The sequence below is a fragment of the Brachypodium distachyon genome, chromosome 4 (genome assembly GCF_000005505.3).
Source record: "Brachypodium distachyon strain Bd21 chromosome 4, Brachypodium_distachyon_v3.0, whole genome shotgun sequence".
Lineage (NCBI taxonomy): Eukaryota > Viridiplantae > Streptophyta > Magnoliopsida > Poales > Poaceae > Brachypodium > Brachypodium distachyon.
In genome coordinates, this window is record NC_016134.3 from 22,880,226 (window position 1) to 22,900,928 (window position 20,703).

The 20,703-nt window shown below is 43.9% G+C and overlaps 3 protein-coding genes across 6 annotated transcripts; 2 read left to right on the plus strand and 1 right to left on the minus strand.

The window, feature by feature from the left end:
* Nucleotides 1-885: 885 nt before the first annotated feature.
* LOC100831684 (dolichol-phosphate mannose synthase subunit 2) lies at nt 886-3,254 on the plus strand. 4 transcript variants are annotated; one of them, XM_014902090.2, is made up of 4 exons: nt 886-1,059; nt 1,599-1,863; nt 2,651-2,799; nt 2,893-3,254. In XM_014902090.2, the coding sequence occupies exons 3-4, from the start codon at nt 2,710-2,712 to the stop codon at nt 3,049-3,051; spliced, it is 249 nt and encodes an 82-aa protein (XP_014757576.1). In that variant the 5' UTR covers nt 886-1,059; nt 1,599-1,863; nt 2,651-2,709; the 3' UTR covers nt 3,052-3,254. The 4 variants fall into 4 exon arrangements, with proteins under 4 accessions (XP_014757576.1, XP_014757577.1, XP_010237745.1 ...); XM_014902091.2 differs by having other exon boundaries at nt 1,602-1,863; XM_010239443.3 differs by lacking the exon at nt 1,599-1,863 and having other exon boundaries at nt 887-1,059.
* A 766-nt stretch (nt 3,255-4,020) lies between these two features.
* Nucleotides 4,021-9,060, minus strand: LOC100834643 (exosome complex component RRP43). Its single transcript, XM_003576028.4, has 7 exons — nt 8,727-9,060; nt 8,557-8,626; nt 8,355-8,460; nt 7,254-7,320; nt 6,648-6,723; nt 4,779-5,068; nt 4,021-4,336 (listed from the first exon to the last, which is right to left on the minus strand). Exons 1-7 carry the CDS (start codon nt 8,946-8,948, stop codon nt 4,244-4,246), a joined length of 924 nt encoding a protein of 307 aa, XP_003576076.1. The 5' UTR covers nt 8,949-9,060; the 3' UTR covers nt 4,021-4,243.
* Nucleotides 9,061-9,188: 128 nt separating this feature from the next.
* On the plus strand, nt 9,189-11,591 carry LOC104584563. The gene is made up of 2 exons (XM_010239446.3): nt 9,189-9,337; nt 9,686-11,591. Exon 2 carries the CDS (start codon nt 10,052-10,054, stop codon nt 10,835-10,837), a length of 786 nt encoding a protein of 261 aa, XP_010237748.1. The 5' UTR covers nt 9,189-9,337; nt 9,686-10,051; the 3' UTR covers nt 10,838-11,591.
* Nucleotides 11,592-20,703: the final 9,112 nt, after the last annotated feature.

Consider the following 20,703-nt stretch of genomic DNA (forward strand, 5'->3'; position numbering starts at 1 on the left):
AAGAATTAAATCTTTTACTTAAAAATTTGAGCATATGAGATTTGGACACCCACATAGGTATTTGGCATAATAAACAGGGTAAATTTCAAGAAACAATAGTTTTTGGGGCCCGTCTCATTAGCTCACATTTTTTGCTAATTTGCCAACAAAGCCACATATTTTCGGTCAGACTATATCAGCTAGCCACAAATTCTTTACATCACATAAATTATTAAACTACTTTTTTTCGGTTAGGCCTAAGGTGAGACCTCTCAGCTCATTTATCTCTCACTTTTGATTTGCTTTGCCTTTTTTAGAACGACAATCTTACTTTATTTATTCGACGAACAAAATATAACTGATCAAAAAATTAAGACAACAACAAAGATTTCAGATAAACTGATAGTTACATAAAAAAAATCTTTGAGGCCAAGTTCTCTAGCCGCGCCGATCGTATTTGGATATTTCTCCAAATCTCTGGTGACGAAACAGTAGAAGACCAAATCTGTATAAGTTGGACTAACCTTGTAAGTTTTACTGAGCCGCATGAGCCGCCCACCGCAGCGGGTGAGAACTTAAGATCGTTGAACGTGCGGTGGCCGGGGACACATCCCGGTTGTCGAACCATTGAATCATAGCCGAACCGATGAGAAAAATTATCAAAATCACGAATTTACGAGCCGTGAGATCCACAAACTCCATGGAATAGACCATGATAGCCATACCAGAACGGGGATGGAGCCGAGAGACCATTGCGTCGCCGCATCCACCGTTAGGCTGCCATCGGTAAGAACACACAAAACCTTGCAAAGAAGGCAGTAAAACGATGTCTGACGTTGATGCATGGTTTCCTCGCATTAGGGTTTCACGCCGACGAAAACATGACAGCGTAATTTCTCCTTTTATTTGCTTTGCTTGGCAACCTTCCCTCCCCTGGCCCATCTCGCTGCCGAGCGCCCCGACGGCGCAACCCCGTCGCTCGTCTTCCTCCTCGAACGAGCGACCCGTGCCGCTGCTGAGCGCCCCAGCCCCCTCGCTCCGTCGCTCGTCTTCCTCCTCGTGCGAGTGCCTCCACCGCAGGTATCTATCTCCCCTTCAATTCTCTCGTTCCCGACCGTTTCTCCTCCCATCACCCCACGAACAGATCCCGCCCTTTAGCTTCCCGTTGCATCTCCTTAATCTTCCCCAATTCGTAACTGAGGCAAAAATCAAGGTAGGGCGGCCGCCCTACCTTGCCCTGACTTATGTTGGTACTATTCTTTACAATTCATAACATGTTTCCTGCATTTATGCATGAGAAGGATTATGAGGGTTACAACTACTGTGGACCTTGTAAATATGATGTGTGTCAATTGCGGGTATAATCCAGTGTGCGGTGCCAATTGAGGGTAAAATATATGGATTCAACTGAAACCGCATACCCAACGTTAGCCCCCTCTTTTTCTTTATCATTAGTGACTTATAGTTATGATGATGATGAATCCAGTGTGCGGTGCGCATCCATGGTAGAAGGATTCTCAGATCTAACTTCGCTACTTTAATATGCTCTAAAGTTATTTGCATCCCCTGTTTGACCCAATTCACTCAGTTGACGCTTGTTTCATTGTGTTGTTTTTTAGCAGGACCACTAGGTGTTGTTAGAACAAATCAGATAAACAGGGGGGCATTTGATCTTTAACCCTCTCTCTACTGATAGTTTGAGGATTTGCACGCCCCAACATTGCTTTGAAAATTGAGATTCGCCCTTTGTCAATCTAGACCGGCCAATTACCAAAATGCCCATTCTCCTACTCTTCTCTTCCCCTCCACCACCACCCCCGAGAAGATGCATCTACATCCTTTGGCAGCAACTACAGTGATTGGAAGTGTTAGCATCAGAGATCGGTAAGTTTTTAGCATTGGGACTCTGGCATCATTCTTCATTCATCCACAATAAACAGCAAAGGTCCAACGGACTTGAAACATGGGCTTCATCACCAAACAACACCGAGAAGAATTCCAGTTGGAGGCACGGACGCATCGGAGCTAGTGTCTGGCGACGGGGCGGCTAGCTACAGCGGGGACAGTGGCCTAGCAGGAGCTGGGGAATGGGGATATGAAGCTAGGTGTCCGTTTGAACCATGTGTGTGTGTTGCATGATGTGTAGGCGGAGGTGTTTTGGTCTTAAATTTGCCTCAAATATTCAGTTGGTGTAATGACAACAATTTAGGATCGGAGAGAGTAGTTCAAAGAGCAAGTGGGCAACAAAGGTGGGGCAAATAATCCATTACAAGGAAAGAAACGGCAAATCCTCAAAGTACTGGGAAACCAAGGATGAACAGTCAAATTCCCCATAAACAAATAAATAAATAATGAGAATGCCAGTTGCTGTGATGTTCGCTATTCCATGCTTATGCGCTTGGTCAGCTGTTATGCAAGCATCCAGAACAATGCTATTTATCCATCTATGATGTTGTTTCAATCATTTTTTGTCCCTTTGTTCTGTTGCATTTAGTGCCTTGGTATGGGCCTAGAAGTGGAGTGATTGCTCAGTTTTTTCAGGATGCCATGTGACACCTGGTTTTGGTAGCTATGTATGTAGTTTTTCTTTTTACACTCCAATTTCTGAAGTTACCAGTTACCATGTGAATTTAGTTGGATACTCATCAAGTTTGCATTTATGTGCATGCAGGGAGCTGATATTTGTACCTGCACAAAAATTAGGTTAAGTTACCATAAATTTCTGAAGAAATGGAATTGGGAGACAAGGCGATTGGCCTTGTGTTGACCATGACAAGTTTATCCATATTCACCTACTATACTTTCTGGGTCATAATCTTGGTTAGTAACTTTTGGTCTTTACCTGTTTGATTTCTTGTAAGTTTCACTGCAATTGTTTATTGATGATGATTTTACTTGTCTTTTTCCACGTAGCCATTTGTTGACGACGATCACTTTGTCCATGAGTACTTTCTGCCTCAAGAATATGCCATCTTCATCCCGGTGTTAGCCGGTGTAGTGCTCCTTTCATTCTTGAGTATATTTGTCGGTCTCGTGATGCTGAATTCAAAGAAAAAGAAGAAGGCCGCTTGACTGACTGGCATTTCTACTGCCGATCTGATCTGATGGAGTTTCTGGCTGTAGAAGTCTATATATAGAACTTGGTACAAGTTTGGCTTTTGTGGATGATTTCATTCTATCAAATTGCCTTCACTTGTAATTTAAGGTTTTCTCTTGGCACATCTGTCCTCACTTGAAACTTCTAACAGATATTTGCATGTTCTTGGCTAATTCTTGATCGCTGTGTCACTCCAATTCTAAACATCTTTTTTTTCCTAGAATACATCAAAAATGGTGTATCATCAATTAAGAAGAAGATGCTGCGGAGCAGCTACATGCCCATTACAGGCCGGGATTACTCAAATATCAGAAGAATGCCTTCTGGAGTCAGAAACCAACTTCTTAGCCTCGATATCCAGCACGGTATTCTGAGGAACCTCAAATATGTTATTGCTCCAGCCTCAAATGGCCTAATCAATTCGGACAAGAGGACAAGAATTGGCTGTTAAATCCATCTCTTACAGAGACGAAGGAGCAATACCAAATTAGTTGGAATACTTTCAATTTATCAAATTGAATACAAAGGCTTGGTCTTCTATTGACAAGCAAAAGGATACCAATAATTCACATAAATAAATGCGCAGATTGAAAACCTTTAAATGTGGATGAACACGGCAGAGGGGGCAAATGCAGAAAACATAAAAGTATAACCGGCAAAAGATTTAATGTCCCTAAATCATGAAACCATCAAGGGATAGAGTCCAGTCTCTCTCGACGTGGATCCGTGACATTCCCTAGAACTGTGCCAGAACGAGTCCCTCCCCGCTTCTGCACAGCAATGCCCCTTTGAGTCACGAATAACGAAGCCCCAACCTCCTGTGGTGCGATCGCCCAAAACACCCCAATCTGAGTTTAGTTTCAACGCCACCGACTCCGGTCTTTGCCCCCTTGTCTAGCCCATGTTTGAAGCCTATTGTCAAGGTCCGGACCCGATGGCAAACATGTTTCCCAACACAGGAACACCTCTTATTACCCCGGTGTTTATCTTGGTGCACAACATCTACTTCAGAGGGGACTCTTGGTCTAAGATAGTGGCAAAAGACAGATTGTTACATTTTTGTGTTCATATAACTAATAAACACATAATACCCAGAGTGAAAAACAACAAAATTCCAAGGTCCCTACTAGTGGCAGTACAACCACTGAATTAGAACTATTTGCAGATTTATCCTGTTTGGTCGACTTCCATTGCTTCAACAGAGTCCATAAGAATTTCTTGTAACTTGTGTCTCCTTTCTTTCGCCAAGGTAATGCACGTCTGCAAAGATTAAGATTATCAGTTCTTCTGGTACATCCTGTGCAAACCATCTCTCGTCCATGATCATGTTATATATATACTTCGTATATAGTAAGTTGAATTATCAAACAAATAGTAGCAATTAGCTAACATAGGTGTCATGTCTAGATGGGATACTAATGCATGTGATTTATAGTAGTGTCGGTAAAGAAGCAAAATGTTAGAAAGCTCAATCAAAGTCATCACATAAAAAACCCTTAAAATTCTAATTTGTAATATCTTGGTTGTCTTTTGACTTCAATCAAATATATAACAATATTTTTTTATCGAATATATGAAGTTTGTTCCCAGCTGACGAGACATTTTCTGCAGTAATTAAAAAGCGCCATGTTCACCAAAAGACAAATAGAATGACGGGAAATATTTCCCTTGTTATGCAATAGGAAAGAGATTAGCAACAGACCTTAATAGTTGCCATGGATGTCACTCCACCTCCAGGTTTTTGTATTGACACTAAACGGTCTGAAGAATCTAGAGCAACAGTCACAAAGGTCTCTATTATTGATTCTTCTTCAGCAGTTGGGTCCGCTAGAACATTATCCTTGTGAAGTGCACATGTAAGGGCAAATGGAATGTCCTTGAGAGTAAGTTTCCTCTTTTCTCTGTTTACCAATTCATATTTGGTTTTGCCTTCATTACCTCCAACAGTAAATACTCTGCCATCATCACCAACAGATACTAGAGGAATTTCCACTGTGAATGCAACATAGTATTAGTAGTGAAAACTAACTGCATCACCAACAGCTGTTACCAAGAGGGTCTGATAAATCATAAAGCAGAGATAGAAGCAAGCATATGTGATGAAGAATAAATGACAACAATAGCAGAGCCAATAAAGAGCAATTGCCTCTGTCAATGATTTACGTCAAACATAGCAAAACTAAACTTGCCTAGGTGCGAACTATTTCAAAATTTTCAAGCCCAGGAATTTCATGGAAACTGTTAAATGGCCAAAAGCATCTATAAAAACCCAACACTGCAGTGAGTGCATGTATGGACCAAATAGAATTTGATCCAATAACACCTTTGATAAACTGTGAGTTATGGACTTACCCACTCTCGGATACAGTACAAGAGCGGTGCACTGATGCACTTTAAATAGCTGGTAAAAATCAAATCTCATCAAGAAAAAGAAAAACAATAATTTACTTCGGTGTTTTCACACACTATGTGATTCAGGATCAAATATAGTATACCCCAAAACTCCACCCAGAAAAAATCTAGGATGCCAAGCAAATTCAAATTAGTGACCATTCTTTTTCCACGTCTTTAGTCATAGTAGGTAGGGCTGGACATTTAGCTTGAAATTCGCGAGTTAAACAAGTAGCTCGTTACTCGACTCGACCCGGGTCAAAATCGGAGCCTAACGAGCCGAGCCGAGTTTGGATTTGAACTTGTTAAATATTAGTAGCGGGTGTATTCACCCATGAACCTGTATTAGTAACGTACGCACAGTTCAGAGATCTATGAAAAGGAGAATTTGCCATTGTTATATTAGAAGATAACTAGCTAAGGCACTTAGATGTTGCATTTGACTCTGACAAACCTAACAAAAATCAAGCTAGATGTTCCTGTAGTTAAAAGTCAAATAGTGTCAGTTATTCAGTCAAACACTAAGTCCCCTGTAGGAAAAGGAAAGTCCCCAAGAACACAGTATTGTTCGCTACTATAGCTTCATTTATATATTAGAACAATTGCATGCACAACTTTAAGCCAGTTTTCTGAAAAAGAAATATATGCTCATTTCCAACAACCTGGCAGTAGGAAGCAATTATCATCCTATAACCAGATTCTCAACTCAAAACTGAACTACAGAAGTTTGAGAAAATCAACTTGAGAGATTAATCGGATTCATTTGAACATTCACGTAAAATTATACCGAACCAAGAACCAAAACAGTACTCGTTCCAAACATAAAGTAAAACCACCACAATATCCTGTATGAACAGAATAGTGCATTATGTATTTAATAAGGTTCTATAAACTTCATAACCCATAAAACTTATCTGTACAAAGTACAAACAATCAAAAATATCATGGTCGGATCAGATATCAACGCCAACATGTATCCACAGTCCACACATTTTCATTTAACTCCATGAGACAATTGCAATATAGAACTTATGGCGAAGGAAAAATTGAATCAGTAAGAATTCATGTTTCGTAGACAGTAACCGCTAGCAGAGTACAACTGCTAGTATTTCGAAAGGTAGGACAATAAAATAGTAGAAGGATATCAAACCAATTAAGGCAGTAAAATAAATAAACATACAGTGTGTAAATGCAGCCACCGCTGAAATCAATGCAGCATCGAATAGAGATCCATCAGCATTCAAACAATAGACATCCTGTAAAATTAATATGTCAAGAAAAGAACAAAACACATATCTTTCATATAAGCTTATTTAGGGAGTGATATGCCAAACTTATTGTGTCATGCCACACATGGTTCGAGTGCAGTAATCTAGAGAAACAACCTATGTGGTGCTATATATGAATCTATCAGAAATGAAACTGAAATTACGCTAGCAATTCTAGAAAGGTAGATGTAGGTGCTAAATTAACCACTATTGTTTGCAATATTATGTTCCAACTACATCAGCAAACTAACAAAGAAACAAGAGTATCATGCATAAGCTCTTGTTTTTCTTTACTTTTCTGGGTGTTCTGTTTATCTTATCAGTTGTAACGGAGAGGTGACTGTTGACCCTCAGACCCCCGGTGACATTTCGGGGTTTGGATAGGCATCAAGGGTGGAAGCCTTTCTCTTCCGATTTAACTTATCAGTACCATACGGATTTCTTCAACTTATGAAATAGTTGGCAAGGGACACATTTCGACACACGTAAGCTACAATAGAAAATATCAAGTATATTACCAGGTAAGCTAGCCACGAAGCCTTCCCACTGATCAAACAGAGCTCCTTCAAATTTATCATGCCAGAGCTACATAAGAGAACAAATTAAAGTCTTCAGTGCATGGCACATTAGAAGAAAAGAAAGAGATTCTACAGAAAAATAAGCAGTACTCCCTCCGATCCTAAATTGTTGTCATTGTTTTAGTGCAAATTTGAACTAGAACAACAACAAGAATTTAGGATCGGAGGGAGTAGCAAAGTATGTGATCGGTCATACTAAATAGACCAAACTGAAGCCTCCCATTCTGGGATAAAAAAACAAGATTCGCCTGCAGCCCTGGGTAGCAAGTATTAATCACTATCCTATAACTCACATACTCCCTCCGTCTCACATTAAGTGTCGCAACTTTGTCTAGATACGCATTACCTACACATTAAAACACGTCTAGATACACATGTGTATCTAAACAAAGTTGCGACGCCTAATATGAGACAGAGGGAATACAAAACAATCAAATAAGCGACAGTATTTTATGCAGCAAAAGAAATGTAGAATTACACCCCTGATCTTCCAATTCAAAGAACAATCCATGGTAAATCTATCTTCAACGAACTATCCACATAAAAAATAATATACCAAACTTCATGTGATTGGCGAGGAAAAAGAGAAACAAACATAATTCAAACTGTCTCATGCAGATATGACATGGCGCAACAAAAAGAATCCTATGCCACTACCTACAGCTACTCCAGTACAATTTGCTGGAATAAATATTACTCCCTCCGTCTCATATTAAGTGTCGAAATATTACATGTATCTAGACGCTTTTGAGGTATATATACATCCAAATTTGGGCAAATTTGAGACACTTAATATGGGACGGAGGGAGTACTCCCTCCGATCCGTAATACGTGTCTCAGATCTTCTTTTTTACCAGTAATAAGTGTCTCAGATCTAGTCCAATTTTGTACTAAGTTAGTACAAAAATCTGAGACACTTATTATGGATCGGAGGGAGTAATTAAATTAAACCCTGCAGAATACAGTTATTCATAAATCCATCAATTCTGTCAACAAGGTGTAGATGCGCAAGAAATGGATCAACAGAAACACAATAAGAACCTCATTAGAACGTCCTCCAGGGCCTTGGAGAGGACCGGCGCCATCTCCGCCGGTCTTCCTGGTCTTACAAGGGGGGAGCAGATAGGTGGCATATGAAACTCCACAGCTGTGGAAACACAGATAAGTTAGCCAAATTATGCAGAGCTGAAGGACCAACTGACCAAGCAACATCTACAGGGAGAGCAGCACACTGCACACGAACCGACGGATCCTTCATCTGGGGTTTCCGTGGGGGGCGACATCACCTCGAGCTTTATTGAGGCAAGCATGGCCTAGGGGCAAATAAAAGGCATTTCATCAAACAGCTAGCGGACAACGCAAATAAGGCAATGGGGACTGTAGAAGGCTGTGAGAGTGGAAGGGGGGGCGTACGGTGTCTCCGAGGCGGATGAGTGCAGAGCCATGAGCGGAGGAGACGGCGCCGAGGGCGACGGTAGTGGGGCGGGCCTCGGCGAGGCGGCGGGCGTCGGGGCGGACGGACTCGCGGAGGTGGCGCTCGAGGAACGCGAGGGGAAAGAGGCGGCGGTACGCCTCGACCTCCATCTCTCCCGCGAGCCCGCCGGAGGCGGTCGTGTCGGTCTCCGCGGCGGCCATTCTCACGGTCGGAAAGGGTCGCGGCGTACCGAAGCTCCGGGAGGTGGTGTCTGGGTTTTGTGTTGAAGAGCCACGGCTTCCTAGGGTTTTTGCCTCGTGGGCCAGAAAGATACGCTAGCATCTGGCGGAACCGGAGGGAATCGCAGAAAACACTCAACATTCATCCGGTCGTTGCCAGCGTGGATCGGGTCGGGTGTGAAGCGAGGCCTATCGGGTATGGTATGGTTCCGGTTGAATAAAAGAATAAAGAGCCCGATTCCCAGCCACACCAAGTACTTCTCTTCGTCTTCTCACCCCGAACGGAAGCAGGAGGCGGCGGCTGCAGGTGGAGCGGCGGCTGGGCGCTCGCCGACGATGTACCCGGGAGAGGGATCATCCGCCAGCGTCGGGTAAACCCTTTGCCCCCAGCTATTTCATTCTCCATTCGATTGAGCAGCTGCGCGTTTGGTTTACCCGCCTGGAACCTAGTTTGCGTGGTTTTTGTTTTTGCAATCGATCGACATATATTTGCTTTAGATTCTTGAAATTAGGTGTGTGCTTATGCTATTGATGCAATTATGTGCTCGATTAATCCCTTTGTTTAGAACCGGGTCCATTAGATTTGGGCGAAATTGAGGATTTAGGATCTGCGTGGCCAAGTTCTTATTTCTCTGTAGATACCGTGGGGTCAATTAGGTATTATTTTTGAAACATTTTTGGGCTAAAGAGCACTCAATTTGGTGTCTTTATGTTCGCAGGAAGGAGAGCAACACACAGTTCAACATGGAGTGGCCATTTGACTGTTTTCTAGATGAACCAGGGCCAGTTCATCAAGAATGGCCAATGAATAGTCAATTCGATCTGAACTTAGATTTGTGTTTTGACAGTCAGTTGATCCGAATCTGGACTGCAATTTCCAGGGGTCAGAGAAGGAACCTATTGATCTGAATCAGGAAGAACATGGAGAGGCCTCAGACAATGGATGTGACTTTTATAAAAGTGATGATTCTGGCTGTGGAAATGTGAATGTTGATGGCCACATTGAACTAGAACCAGACTTGTTTCCTGTTAGTGATGCGGATGTAGATGAAGTGGAAGATGTGGAGGAATTAAACAAGGCAGAGATGGCCAGTGCAGCAAGAAGGGCAGAATCCAAGGCCAAAGCAACTAAGGCAAGAATGTTGAAGCAAAGGATTGCTGGAACAAAGGAAGATGCTTTTGTGATTAGTGATAGCTGCAGTTCAGATATGAAGGACATCAATGATTCAAGTGATGACGATGGAGTTCAGTTCATTTCCCAAAGATGTGTGTTGAAGAACAAGAGCAAAGCAAAGGCACTAAAGGACAGGGTGTATTATGATGAGAAGGAAAAAGATGCACATGAGCAGTTAGAGGTGGATATGTGCTTTCTTAATGTGAGAGAAGTCAGGAAGGCCATTGAAGATTATCACATTGCATACACAAGGAACTTCACTTATCTGAAAAATAATCAAGAGAGGGTGGTTGCTTGTTGCAGCTCAAGTGGGACATGTTCTTTCATGTTTGTCTCATCTATAATAAAAGGAGAAAGCACACACTGTATTAGGCAGCTCAATCTGCCTCACACTTGTGGCACTAATACTGACACCTCAAGGATCAATAGCGCATGGATTGCCAAGAGGTATGAAGATCTGATTAGGAGTGATCCATTGATAGAAATCAGTGTCATTCAAGATACCATCATGAGAGAGCATGGAGTGGAAATATCTAAGCATATGGCATATAGGGGCAAGAATAAAGCTCTTGAAGCTGTCCAAGGAGATGCAGATTTGCAATATGCTCGTTTGAAAGATTATATGCTGACTGTAATGGAGAATGTAGGATCTAGATGCAGTGTAGCAACAATAAGACCTACTGGTGATCCCCAATAGAATCCAAGGTCTCATGGGCTCTTTTTTGGTTTACATGCCCAACTGGAAGGGTTCAAGAAAGGATGCAGGCCTTTTATTGGTAAGCACATCAATTCTCATTCAAATACAAAGAACAATACAATCTCCGATTAATGGCAAACAAAGTGAAGAACAGAACATGCGGTCACCTCATGTGGCCACATATATGCAGACCGACAGCTCACAGTAGCACTGCTTCTGCAGCTCAGTCTCCTCCCGATTGTAATCCAGATCCCTAATGCAATTTGGCCATCCATCCTATCCCTCGAAAGATTGAACACCAAATCTCAGAGGCCAGGCCTTCGAAATTTCACGACTGAACAAAAATCCCCAAATCCGATGGATTCCGCAAACCCTAGCGTACCTCAACTGACCGTCCGCCTCCTTCGGAGTCGCTCGATTCTTACCGGCAGTGGTTGAGGAAGTTGTATCCTCCAGCCTCGACGGCATCCTCCGCCTCGCCTTCGTCTGAATCGTCGGAGGTTGCAGGGTGCTCGGGAGAATAGAGACAGGCGAGGAGAAATAAGCCGATCCAAACTTTTAAAAAAAAATAAGCCGATCCACGCTGGCAACGACGTGGCGCCACGTTCGCACTGATGAGTGGGCCCCACCGGTCAGAATGGTCATTAGCGCTCTGAAATTTGGGTTAGGACTTATTTTCAACGGATTAACCCAATAGTAGGTGTTTTGCGCAAAAAAGCTGAATAGTGGGTGTTCTTCGCAACAACTGGATGAATGTTGAGTGTTTTGTGCAATTACCTCGGCGGAACTGCGGAAGCTAATCAGAGGAAAGAAATTTACAAAAAACACCGCAACTGAGCCACTTGTGGCTTGTGTAACATGAGCAGCAAAATTTATTTTTCTTCTTCCAAAAACCAGTGATTTGGGGGCTAGGTGTTACTCAAAGCATTGATTTCTTGGTTGGGAGCAAAATGAGACCAAAACTGACGAGGGAACCACCGGTCAGCACCAACTTGGCAATGTGGGCATCAACAGGGTCAACGACACTGAGCCCAATTACCTCTCTCTAGGCGTGTTGTAGAAAGGTCCGTCTTCCCCAGCTACTCTCTTCTTCTTCTCAGGTGTGTTTGAACTAGAAAAGTTACCTACCTCCTTCGTCAGAGTCGCCAAACTGCTCTATCGAGGTGGGCAGCACATGATGGCTGGTTGAAATCATGGTCATCATCGACGGCGATGGAGAGGAGGCCGAGGGGGTGGCCTTGTCAAGGATGGCGGCGAGGCTAAGCTCGAGGTAACACTGGGTAGTGGAGGCCTCTGCATGGTAGGGAGCGGCATGTCGTCACGAGGAGGGAGCATGGCGAGACGGACTTGAGCAACGCGCGGTAGTCCTCCTCGACAATCGGGTCGGTGAGACGAAGCTCGGCAAATGCGGTGGATGTGTCCATGAGGATCTTTGGCCTGGCCCGAAAGGACCTCGGCGTGGCCCGACGATGTCGAACGACGCCGGCAACAACACCGAACCCACCATTCCATCAGCAAACAGGTGACGAACAAAGCCTTGTTGCAGATCCTCATGCCGACGGAGTCGACACCAAGGACCAGGCGAAGCCTCCCACCCTTGCAAGACTAGATCACAACGACGATGCCGAGCATCGTTCGGAGCCCCGCCTGGGCCACAAACTCATCCACCCGGCATGAGCCTGCCATAGGCCGACATATCAAGGAAGAGAAAATTACAAGAACCACCACATTTGAGGCACATATATCTAGGAAAGCTAGCTTTAAAAAAAATCAAATTACCACCGGTTTTGTGGTCCATTGTACTCCCGCGCACTGATTTCGCAGTTTATCTCGTTTTGACGAAAAACCTGACATGGGGGCCCACCTGTCAGGTGCCACCTTGGCTCCACGCTGCACTAGCCGTCCACCGTGTCTGAACCCGACCCCGAGCTAGTTGGACCAGACCGTCCTCGAGCCGAAGCCAGACCCGACTAGGGAGAGGCATGGCCGTCCTCGAGCCGGAGCTCATGAGGGAGAGGCGCGACCGCTGACGCCCCACCGTCGCCGAAGCAGCCGCGCACGAATAAGATGGCTCAAGGCGAGCGGCTACTAGCGGGTGAAAGGGAAACCTTGCCCCTGTATGGGTTTTGATGAATGATGACAACATGGTTGAGGAAATAATGAGTTACACTGAGTGTTTCAGGTTTTAGTTCCTTAGAAGAGTTGGTTTAACCAGCATCGATGACCCCTAAAAATTGAAGTACAGGTACTGGCGTGAAGTATGAAGAACTCAGTGAAGAACGATGAAGAACGTGAAGCATAGCATTCTTCATAGGTCTTTCCGTAGCTGTTTCTTTCACTTGAGTATAGGAACACCATACTATTAAGGGGGGTTTGAAGTGTGGAGCTGGTTAAGTGAAACCTTATTCTTCATGTTCAGCTTAGGCGAAAACATTTTCTGTGTGAGTGTTTTTCGTCGGAGTGAAGAATGAAGCATTTTAGGCTTCACAGAAACTTCCGCGTGAAGTCTTCACTCTGAGTTCAAATGTGTTTGAAAATCTGTCGCTTTCGTGCTTGACCACCTAAGCTAACCGTTGTGAGACAAAGTGATAAAGTGTGAGCTGGAGGCTCAAAGTTCACTTTATCCAACGGGTCACAACGGCTAGATCAGCCGTGGCCAAGGCTACATAAGACGACCCACCCCGAAGGAATTCGGTGGTGATCCCGAGTGAGTTGTTTTGAAGAACACCTGATAAAACCCTCAGAGCTAAACTGAGCGTGAAGAATGGGATCCCCTCTCTAGCCGAGCACTTGAAGCTTGTTACTCTTGGTGATTGGCATCACCTAGACGGCTAGAAGTCAGTGTTGAAGAGCAATCGAAGATTGTGATTTGCCATCAACCAGTCTGTGAAGGTCCGGAGATCACCTCAAGATCTACCACGAGTAACGGGGCGAGACTTCGGTCTTAACTCAGGAGGATTGGGTGTACTTGTGTGTCCGCGAGTCTTGTGTGACTCAGCCCCCTCAACGGAGACGTAGGATTGTGCCAACAATCTGAACTTCGGAAACAAATCCCTGTGTCTTCAGTCTTGGTGATTTCGTTCCTCAACCTTTACTCTCTGTGAAGTATAACTGTTTCATTGTGTTCTGTCTTCATTGCTGCTGCTAAACCTGTTCATCTTTTTTCTTTCCGCTGCAACTCTAAAATTGATAAGTGTAATCTAAATTGTTTAAGTACTGTGACTGTCTTCAGTTTTCAGTCTTCAGTCTTCATTTTGAAGAAAGAATTAAAACTGGTCACATTCAGCCCCCCTCTGTGACATACTCGATCTTTCAACGAGGAACAGACAGGGAGACGCTACATTGGGTGCTCCAACAATGTGAGCCTGTGCTACGTACATAATCTCTTTGATTTCAGTTTAAATTTTGTATACTTAGCGATTGATTGTTCGTCTGTAGATTCAAGACTGTCGGTTTGTGCACTGGGTTGATCCGGAGTGGCCAAACCCAATGAAGAAGAGGTTGCTTCACCTGAGGAGCAATTATGAACTGGGGCAGAATCGCCAGAGAGAGATGGAAAAAGCTGGGATCTTGGATGCTGAAAGGAGGAAGGCTATGGAAGAGAAGATGAAGGCAGAACAAATGTTTTTCAAAGCTACTGAAGAGAAGAACAAAGATGAATTTGCATTGATGAAAGCAGAGGAAGAAAAAAGAAGGCAGAGGAGATCAAGATGAACCTAGAGCTTCAACTGGCTGACATTGAAACTGAAGCAAAACCGAAGGTTAGGTGGCTGAGAATGCTGGTAGTAGAGAAGGAGAGAAATGGCTCATGTATGTTGGTAGTTTAGTTTTGCTTTTAGTGGGGTTTGTGGTGGCTGGCTGTTGTAGGTGCCAGATTTGGAACCAATGGTCTATGTACTATCTATTTAAATCAGTTTGAAACCGTGACTTTGAAACCATGACTTTGTATGAACAAAATTATAGGAACCAATGGTCTATGTGCTATCTATTTAAATCTGTTGTAGTAAAATAAAACCCTTATATGAGCCGGGCCGTAAATCTTACGTAGCGACGACCAGGTCAACATTTCCCAACGCGAGTCAAGGCACCAACGTGGCGTGGTCAATTCTACATGGCAAAGAAAAACAAATCAACAAGTCAATCCTCTCATGCCATGATCAAAGGGAGAAATGAGTCTGAGTAGGGGGCAAGAAAGGTGTGGGGAGGGGACCCTTGGTCCATGGTGGACTATGAACCAACCCCTACTTCCCCACTTGGTGCACACAAAAGCTATGGACAAGAACCTACTTTTACCATTTTGTCCCCACTTTTCTCTCTCACTCAAGGGTAGCCATGGTCTTTTGTCATGGACCCCTAGTCTTCACTCTCAACGTGAATAAACTCAAGGGGAGAGGGCTAGAGAGCCTCTTTGAGAGGATCTCTAGTTTCGGGATCTCGGGAAGCCTCGTCCGGCCCGAGCCTGAAGGAGAGGGAATCGGGTTAGAGTTCTAAGGGTATCTCGACCTCGCTACTTGGGAAGCCTCGCTCGGTCCAAGTGCGAGGCGGCCCCTTTCGACCTCTCGCTAAGTGATTCGGAGAGCCTCGATCGACCCGAAACACTTTGGCTAACGATTTCCTCGAAGCCTCTCCTAACATAGGACTAGGTCACACCCGCAGGGTCGACCGAACCTATTCAAAAATATCGATGTGTCAACTTGTCCAAGTGTACGGCGACCTTCGCTATAAAGCCGGTGTACACGCCCTATCTTTATACTCGCACTCGTGCCATTGTGCATTGGCACTCCTTACTCTAATTGTTGTCGAGAACAACAACAAAATCAGTTTGAAACTGTGACTTTGAAACTCTCTAAATTTTGAGCAGCAATGTACATCACATATATCTTAGTTCAACAATTTCACATTCAGCTGAGACATTGCATATAGTTCAACAACTTCACATTGCATGCAGGCCATGTCTTAATAATTTAGCTTACAGACCATAAAGTTCAACAAAAGAGAAGTTCATATCTGCCATTTCACATCAGGCAGAGCACTGACTAGTTCTTAAGCACCTGCTAACACATCATTCAATACAGCACAAGGGCTTCACAAAATAATTGTTTTAAAGCTTACATCACATCAACACACTTCACTCCCACCTGCCATTACCAGCACTGAAGTATTCCCTAATTCGGTTTCTTTTCTTCCTGGGCTGACTTGGACCAGCTTGCTCTTCATGTCCTGCACCAGAAGACCTTGGAGCTGAGAAAGCAGCCCTTGCAACTTGTCTTGGAGATCTTCTTGGGGCAGGAGCTAGAGCAGCAGTGGCAGCCTTGGAGATCTCCTTAGGGCAGGAGCTGCAGCAGTTGAAGCTTCAATAGTAGTCCTTGAAGCAGCAGTAGACCTAGCTTGGGCTTGCATTGTAGATGTTCTTGGTGGTGGAGCAGCACCAACTTGAGATTGCTGAGGTGGTGTTGGAGCAGCAGCAGGTTGGCCTTGTCTTAGAGATGGTGGGTCATGAACATAATCAGGTACAGTCCTGTTTGCCTGCAGAACAATGAAATTAATAAAGAATTTCATACACAAAGGTAATCAATTGACTTAACTGTTAAATAGCTTGTGATTATTCTTCCTACCTTGTGATTATTCTTCCTAATTTGAAGTTCAGGCCTCGGTGCCTTCTTGCAACTTAAGTAGTTATGGACTTGTAGGAGACAATTGTTTCATGTAATAACTGTCGTTCTAGAGGTGTCCCTTGCAGCTAGAGGCTCAAACTGTCTCTTTCTTCTTTTATGCTTTGGTCTGCCAGGATGCTTCAAGAAGATAGGAGGATCAATGTCCTCAGTGTTGGTCTTGTTCCAATCATGCTGACCAGGTACAGGATATATGACAGGGTTGTAGGTTTGGAGATATAACTCTTTTTTTGAAAAATGGGTGCGCATAATCCTTAGGATGTTGCTTAGCCTTGTAGATTGCTAAAATGGCATGATTGCAGGGCATGCCAGTTAAATCTCAGTTCCTGCAACCACATGTTCTAGCTTCAAGGTTCATAGCATGGATATTCTCACCACTTGTCACTTGCCATAAACTAGGTCCAACACAAATTGGCCTGCAGAACCTAGCATACTTCTTCTCATTTTCGAGCTTCTGACTATATGATGGTGTAATATCCCATCTGCCACCACCTGCTACTCCCTCTCTTTTGTTAACAAATCTGGCCATAAGTTTTTTCCTGATACCATCTATCATGGTTACATGGGTTTGGACCTGACATCTAAAATGAACCTATTGAAAACCTCACTTAGGTTATTGCCAGCAAAGTCTATCATGCATTTGGTGTCCATTGCATGTCTAGCCCATGTCTCCATTGGAATTTTACATAACCAGGTCCAAGCAGCTTCTGATGTCTTTTTCAGCCGAGCCATTGCAAGGTCATGCATATGCTTTGTGTAAGCATAACTAGCAGCATCCACTAGCATTTTTATATCACCCCCTAGAAACCCAGCCTTTTGGAAATTGGCATATATGTGCCTAAGGCAAAACCTTTGTGGACTGTTTGGAAACGCTACATTTATTACATTAAGAAGGCCCTGTGTGTAGAACAAACTAAGTTTAACACTAAACCAAACTAGGTTTAAGACTAAAACAACCAATAACAACTACGACATGGTTTACTAGTACTGATGACATGAAGATTAGTGCATACCTTTTGCCTATCAGACATGATAGTCCAGGTTCCAAATTGACCACCTTCTCCTCCTAGTGCATCCTTCAACTGCTCAAGAAACCATGTCCAGCTAACTGTTTGCCCCTTGCCTACTACCCCAAAGGCTATGGGTATATGTTAGGCGCTGTTTGGAACGCAGGATAGGAAAAGCAGAGAAATTGACATGACATGCATCTGAATTCCTATGGAGATTGAAAACATAGGATTGTGATAGAAAAACCATTTGGAACACAGGAACATGATAATAGGAATCAGCAACATCCTATGGAATAAAAATGACTAATACACAAATATAATCAGTTATATGGATATGGTCCCATTAATTAGTTTACTAACAACGAGCAAAATCATCCATACCATCTATCGGCTGGCCACATACCCCAAACCAAATCCATGAATTTCATCGGGAGGTAGCTCAGGTGCTAGACTTAGGTGAGCTGGTGTTACAGAGCATCAGAAAGTTGCTTCGTGAGACTGAGCCTCATGCGAGCAAAAAAATGAGATCTCAGTGGAGTTTTCCTTTCCTTTTAAATCATAGCACAGCTACAGTGTTCCATAGGATTGGTAACTTTCCTTTCCTTTGTCCCAAACGGTCCACATGTTTTTTCCCCTGTGAAATCCCTTTCCTGTAGAAATCCTGTAGGATTCCTTTGTTCCAAACGGCCCCTTATTGTTTCCATCTCTACCGGTAGCTGCTAGGACGTGTGCACCAGTGGTCAATTTGACAAAACACCCATCCAAACCTGCATGAACACCGCACCTAAGGTTAAGCACAACTTAACAAGTGTTATAACTCTCTATAACAATAAACAAGCTATGGAGAAAACTCACCAATGAATGGTCTGCATCCATTCAAAAAACCTTCTTTGGGGCCATTGACACTGAAGAACAAGCGATGGAACCTTGGATTCTTTTCAGGTTTTGGCCGCAGAGTATGGACTATATGCATCTACTACCAGGATTGGTATCTATGTTTGTCTTCAAGTAGTCCCTAATCCTTGGATATTGCTTGATATGATCACCAAGAACAACTTCTATTGCTTTATTCTTAGCCATGTAAGCCATCATTTTGGGGACTTCAACTCCAAAATCTTCCATTGCTTTATCCATGATTGATTTGATATTTGTTGTGGGGTCAGATCTGATGGTGCTTTCATAGGCCTTGCTCAACCACTTTGCATTGATCCGTGTGCTCTCTTTTGTGATTTCACACTTGTGATCCAAATAAATCTTTTTAATGCGGAAGGTCTTCTCATTCTTTATTTGAGATGCAACCATGTAGAATGAACAGTTCTTTTGCATGCAATTAACAATAAACTTGTCTTTGCAGTTCATATGATATCTGAAGTCCCTGCTATGGACAATGTGCAGGTTAACTAAAGCTCTTCTAAACTAAAAAGACATCATCAAATCACAACTTCAGACAGAACTGCTCATGTGCTACCTGCCTTGATTCATCATAATATATCCTCTTTTGCTTGCTTTTTGGCTCTGCTTTTCCTCCTTAGAGGAGCCACAAATGACAGTACCTCTGCCCTATCATGTTCTCTGTCAAATAGAGGACCAGGGTCACTATCTTCAAAGGAAGAAATGATGCAGTCTGGAGTGAAACTGGGACCTGCACTTGCATGTGATCTGGTTGTGGGGCCTTTCCTTTCTGGTTTCTTCTTCTCTGGATTAAGCATTGCAGGCCCTTTCTCAACCTCTCAATATCTGAAACAAGTTCAGGCTCTGGGTCATAAAGGTCTTCAACATCTGTGTCCCCTTCCAAGTGTTGCTGCGGATCATTCCTCTGAACTCTCATATTGGCTAATATCTGGGCAAGCTCAACTTCTTCCTGCATTCTCATCTCTTGAGTACTGTATTGCTATCGATTGCACTCACCACAATCAATGTCTGCATCTGCACTGTTGTCACTCTCCAAATTGTCAGAGTTGTTGGGTTTGCCCAAAGATCAATCACATGAAGACGCACAAGATCGAGATCACCGGATTATGGCCAAAGGCACCTGTCGTGCCTTGTCACTTTTATTTCTTCTCAAAACTCCTACCCGATCTTGATTACAAGATAGAGGGTTGCATGCGTATATATACACTCACAAGCCCAACACCATACGGACTACTAGTCCAACTCGAACACAGCTCACGCTGAATCACACATGCACATGAACACTACTAACTCACGCACGCGGACACACTCCTAATCTGATTAGGACACAAACACATGCACCTAGCTAGACTCAAACTCAAGGTTATCCTAACAATCTCCCCCCTAATCTTGAAGTTCCCGTCTTCAGCGCTCCCCTGATCTTGGCTCTCTCTTCAGCTTCACGACTCGTCGGCTCACTTCAACGCATGATCCAGACTACCAACCCCGCGGACACATCTCGCGTGCTACGTGCAGATTAGACGCACCATTAATCTCACATAGGAACTCAACTAAACTGGTCATGGTCCCACTACACGCCAAGTTTGATCTTCTAGACGAGACACGCGGATGACCACATGCCACCTTGTCTGCACGCACGTCGATCTCTTGCTCCGATGACACACCTTACCGGGCAACCTTCGACCGTGACATGCTTCAACTGCAACAGAGCCTCACACCGACGAGCACTTGGACACAACCACGACTCACAGACTCCGATCTGGACACACATAACTCCTCAACGAGCTTGCCAACGACAGTATGCCCTGATGCCGAGTACTTTTCGACGATCAGTATTATGATCTCCCGTTACTAAGAGATCGGCCGCACCACGATGACTCGATCCAATCCGCTGAATGCTCCTCCACGCACAGACACCGATTACCCGATCTGATCCGCGAACACCGTTCCACCGCTGATTGCCCGCTCTTATCCGTGGACGTCGCTCCGCCGCCGTTGCCCGCCCCGAGGTTCTAGCACATCTCCTCCCCGGGGCAAGCGCGTCTTCAAATCTTTGACCTCGCTCTGATACCAAATGTTAGGTTTGCCCAAAGATCAATCACATGAAGACGCACACGATCGAGATCACCGGATTATGGCCAAAAGCACCTGTCGTGCCTTATCACTTTTATTTCTTCTCAAAACTCCTACACGATCTTGATTACAAGATAGAGGGTTGCATGCGTATATATACACGCACAAGCCCAACATCATACGGACTACTGGTCCTACT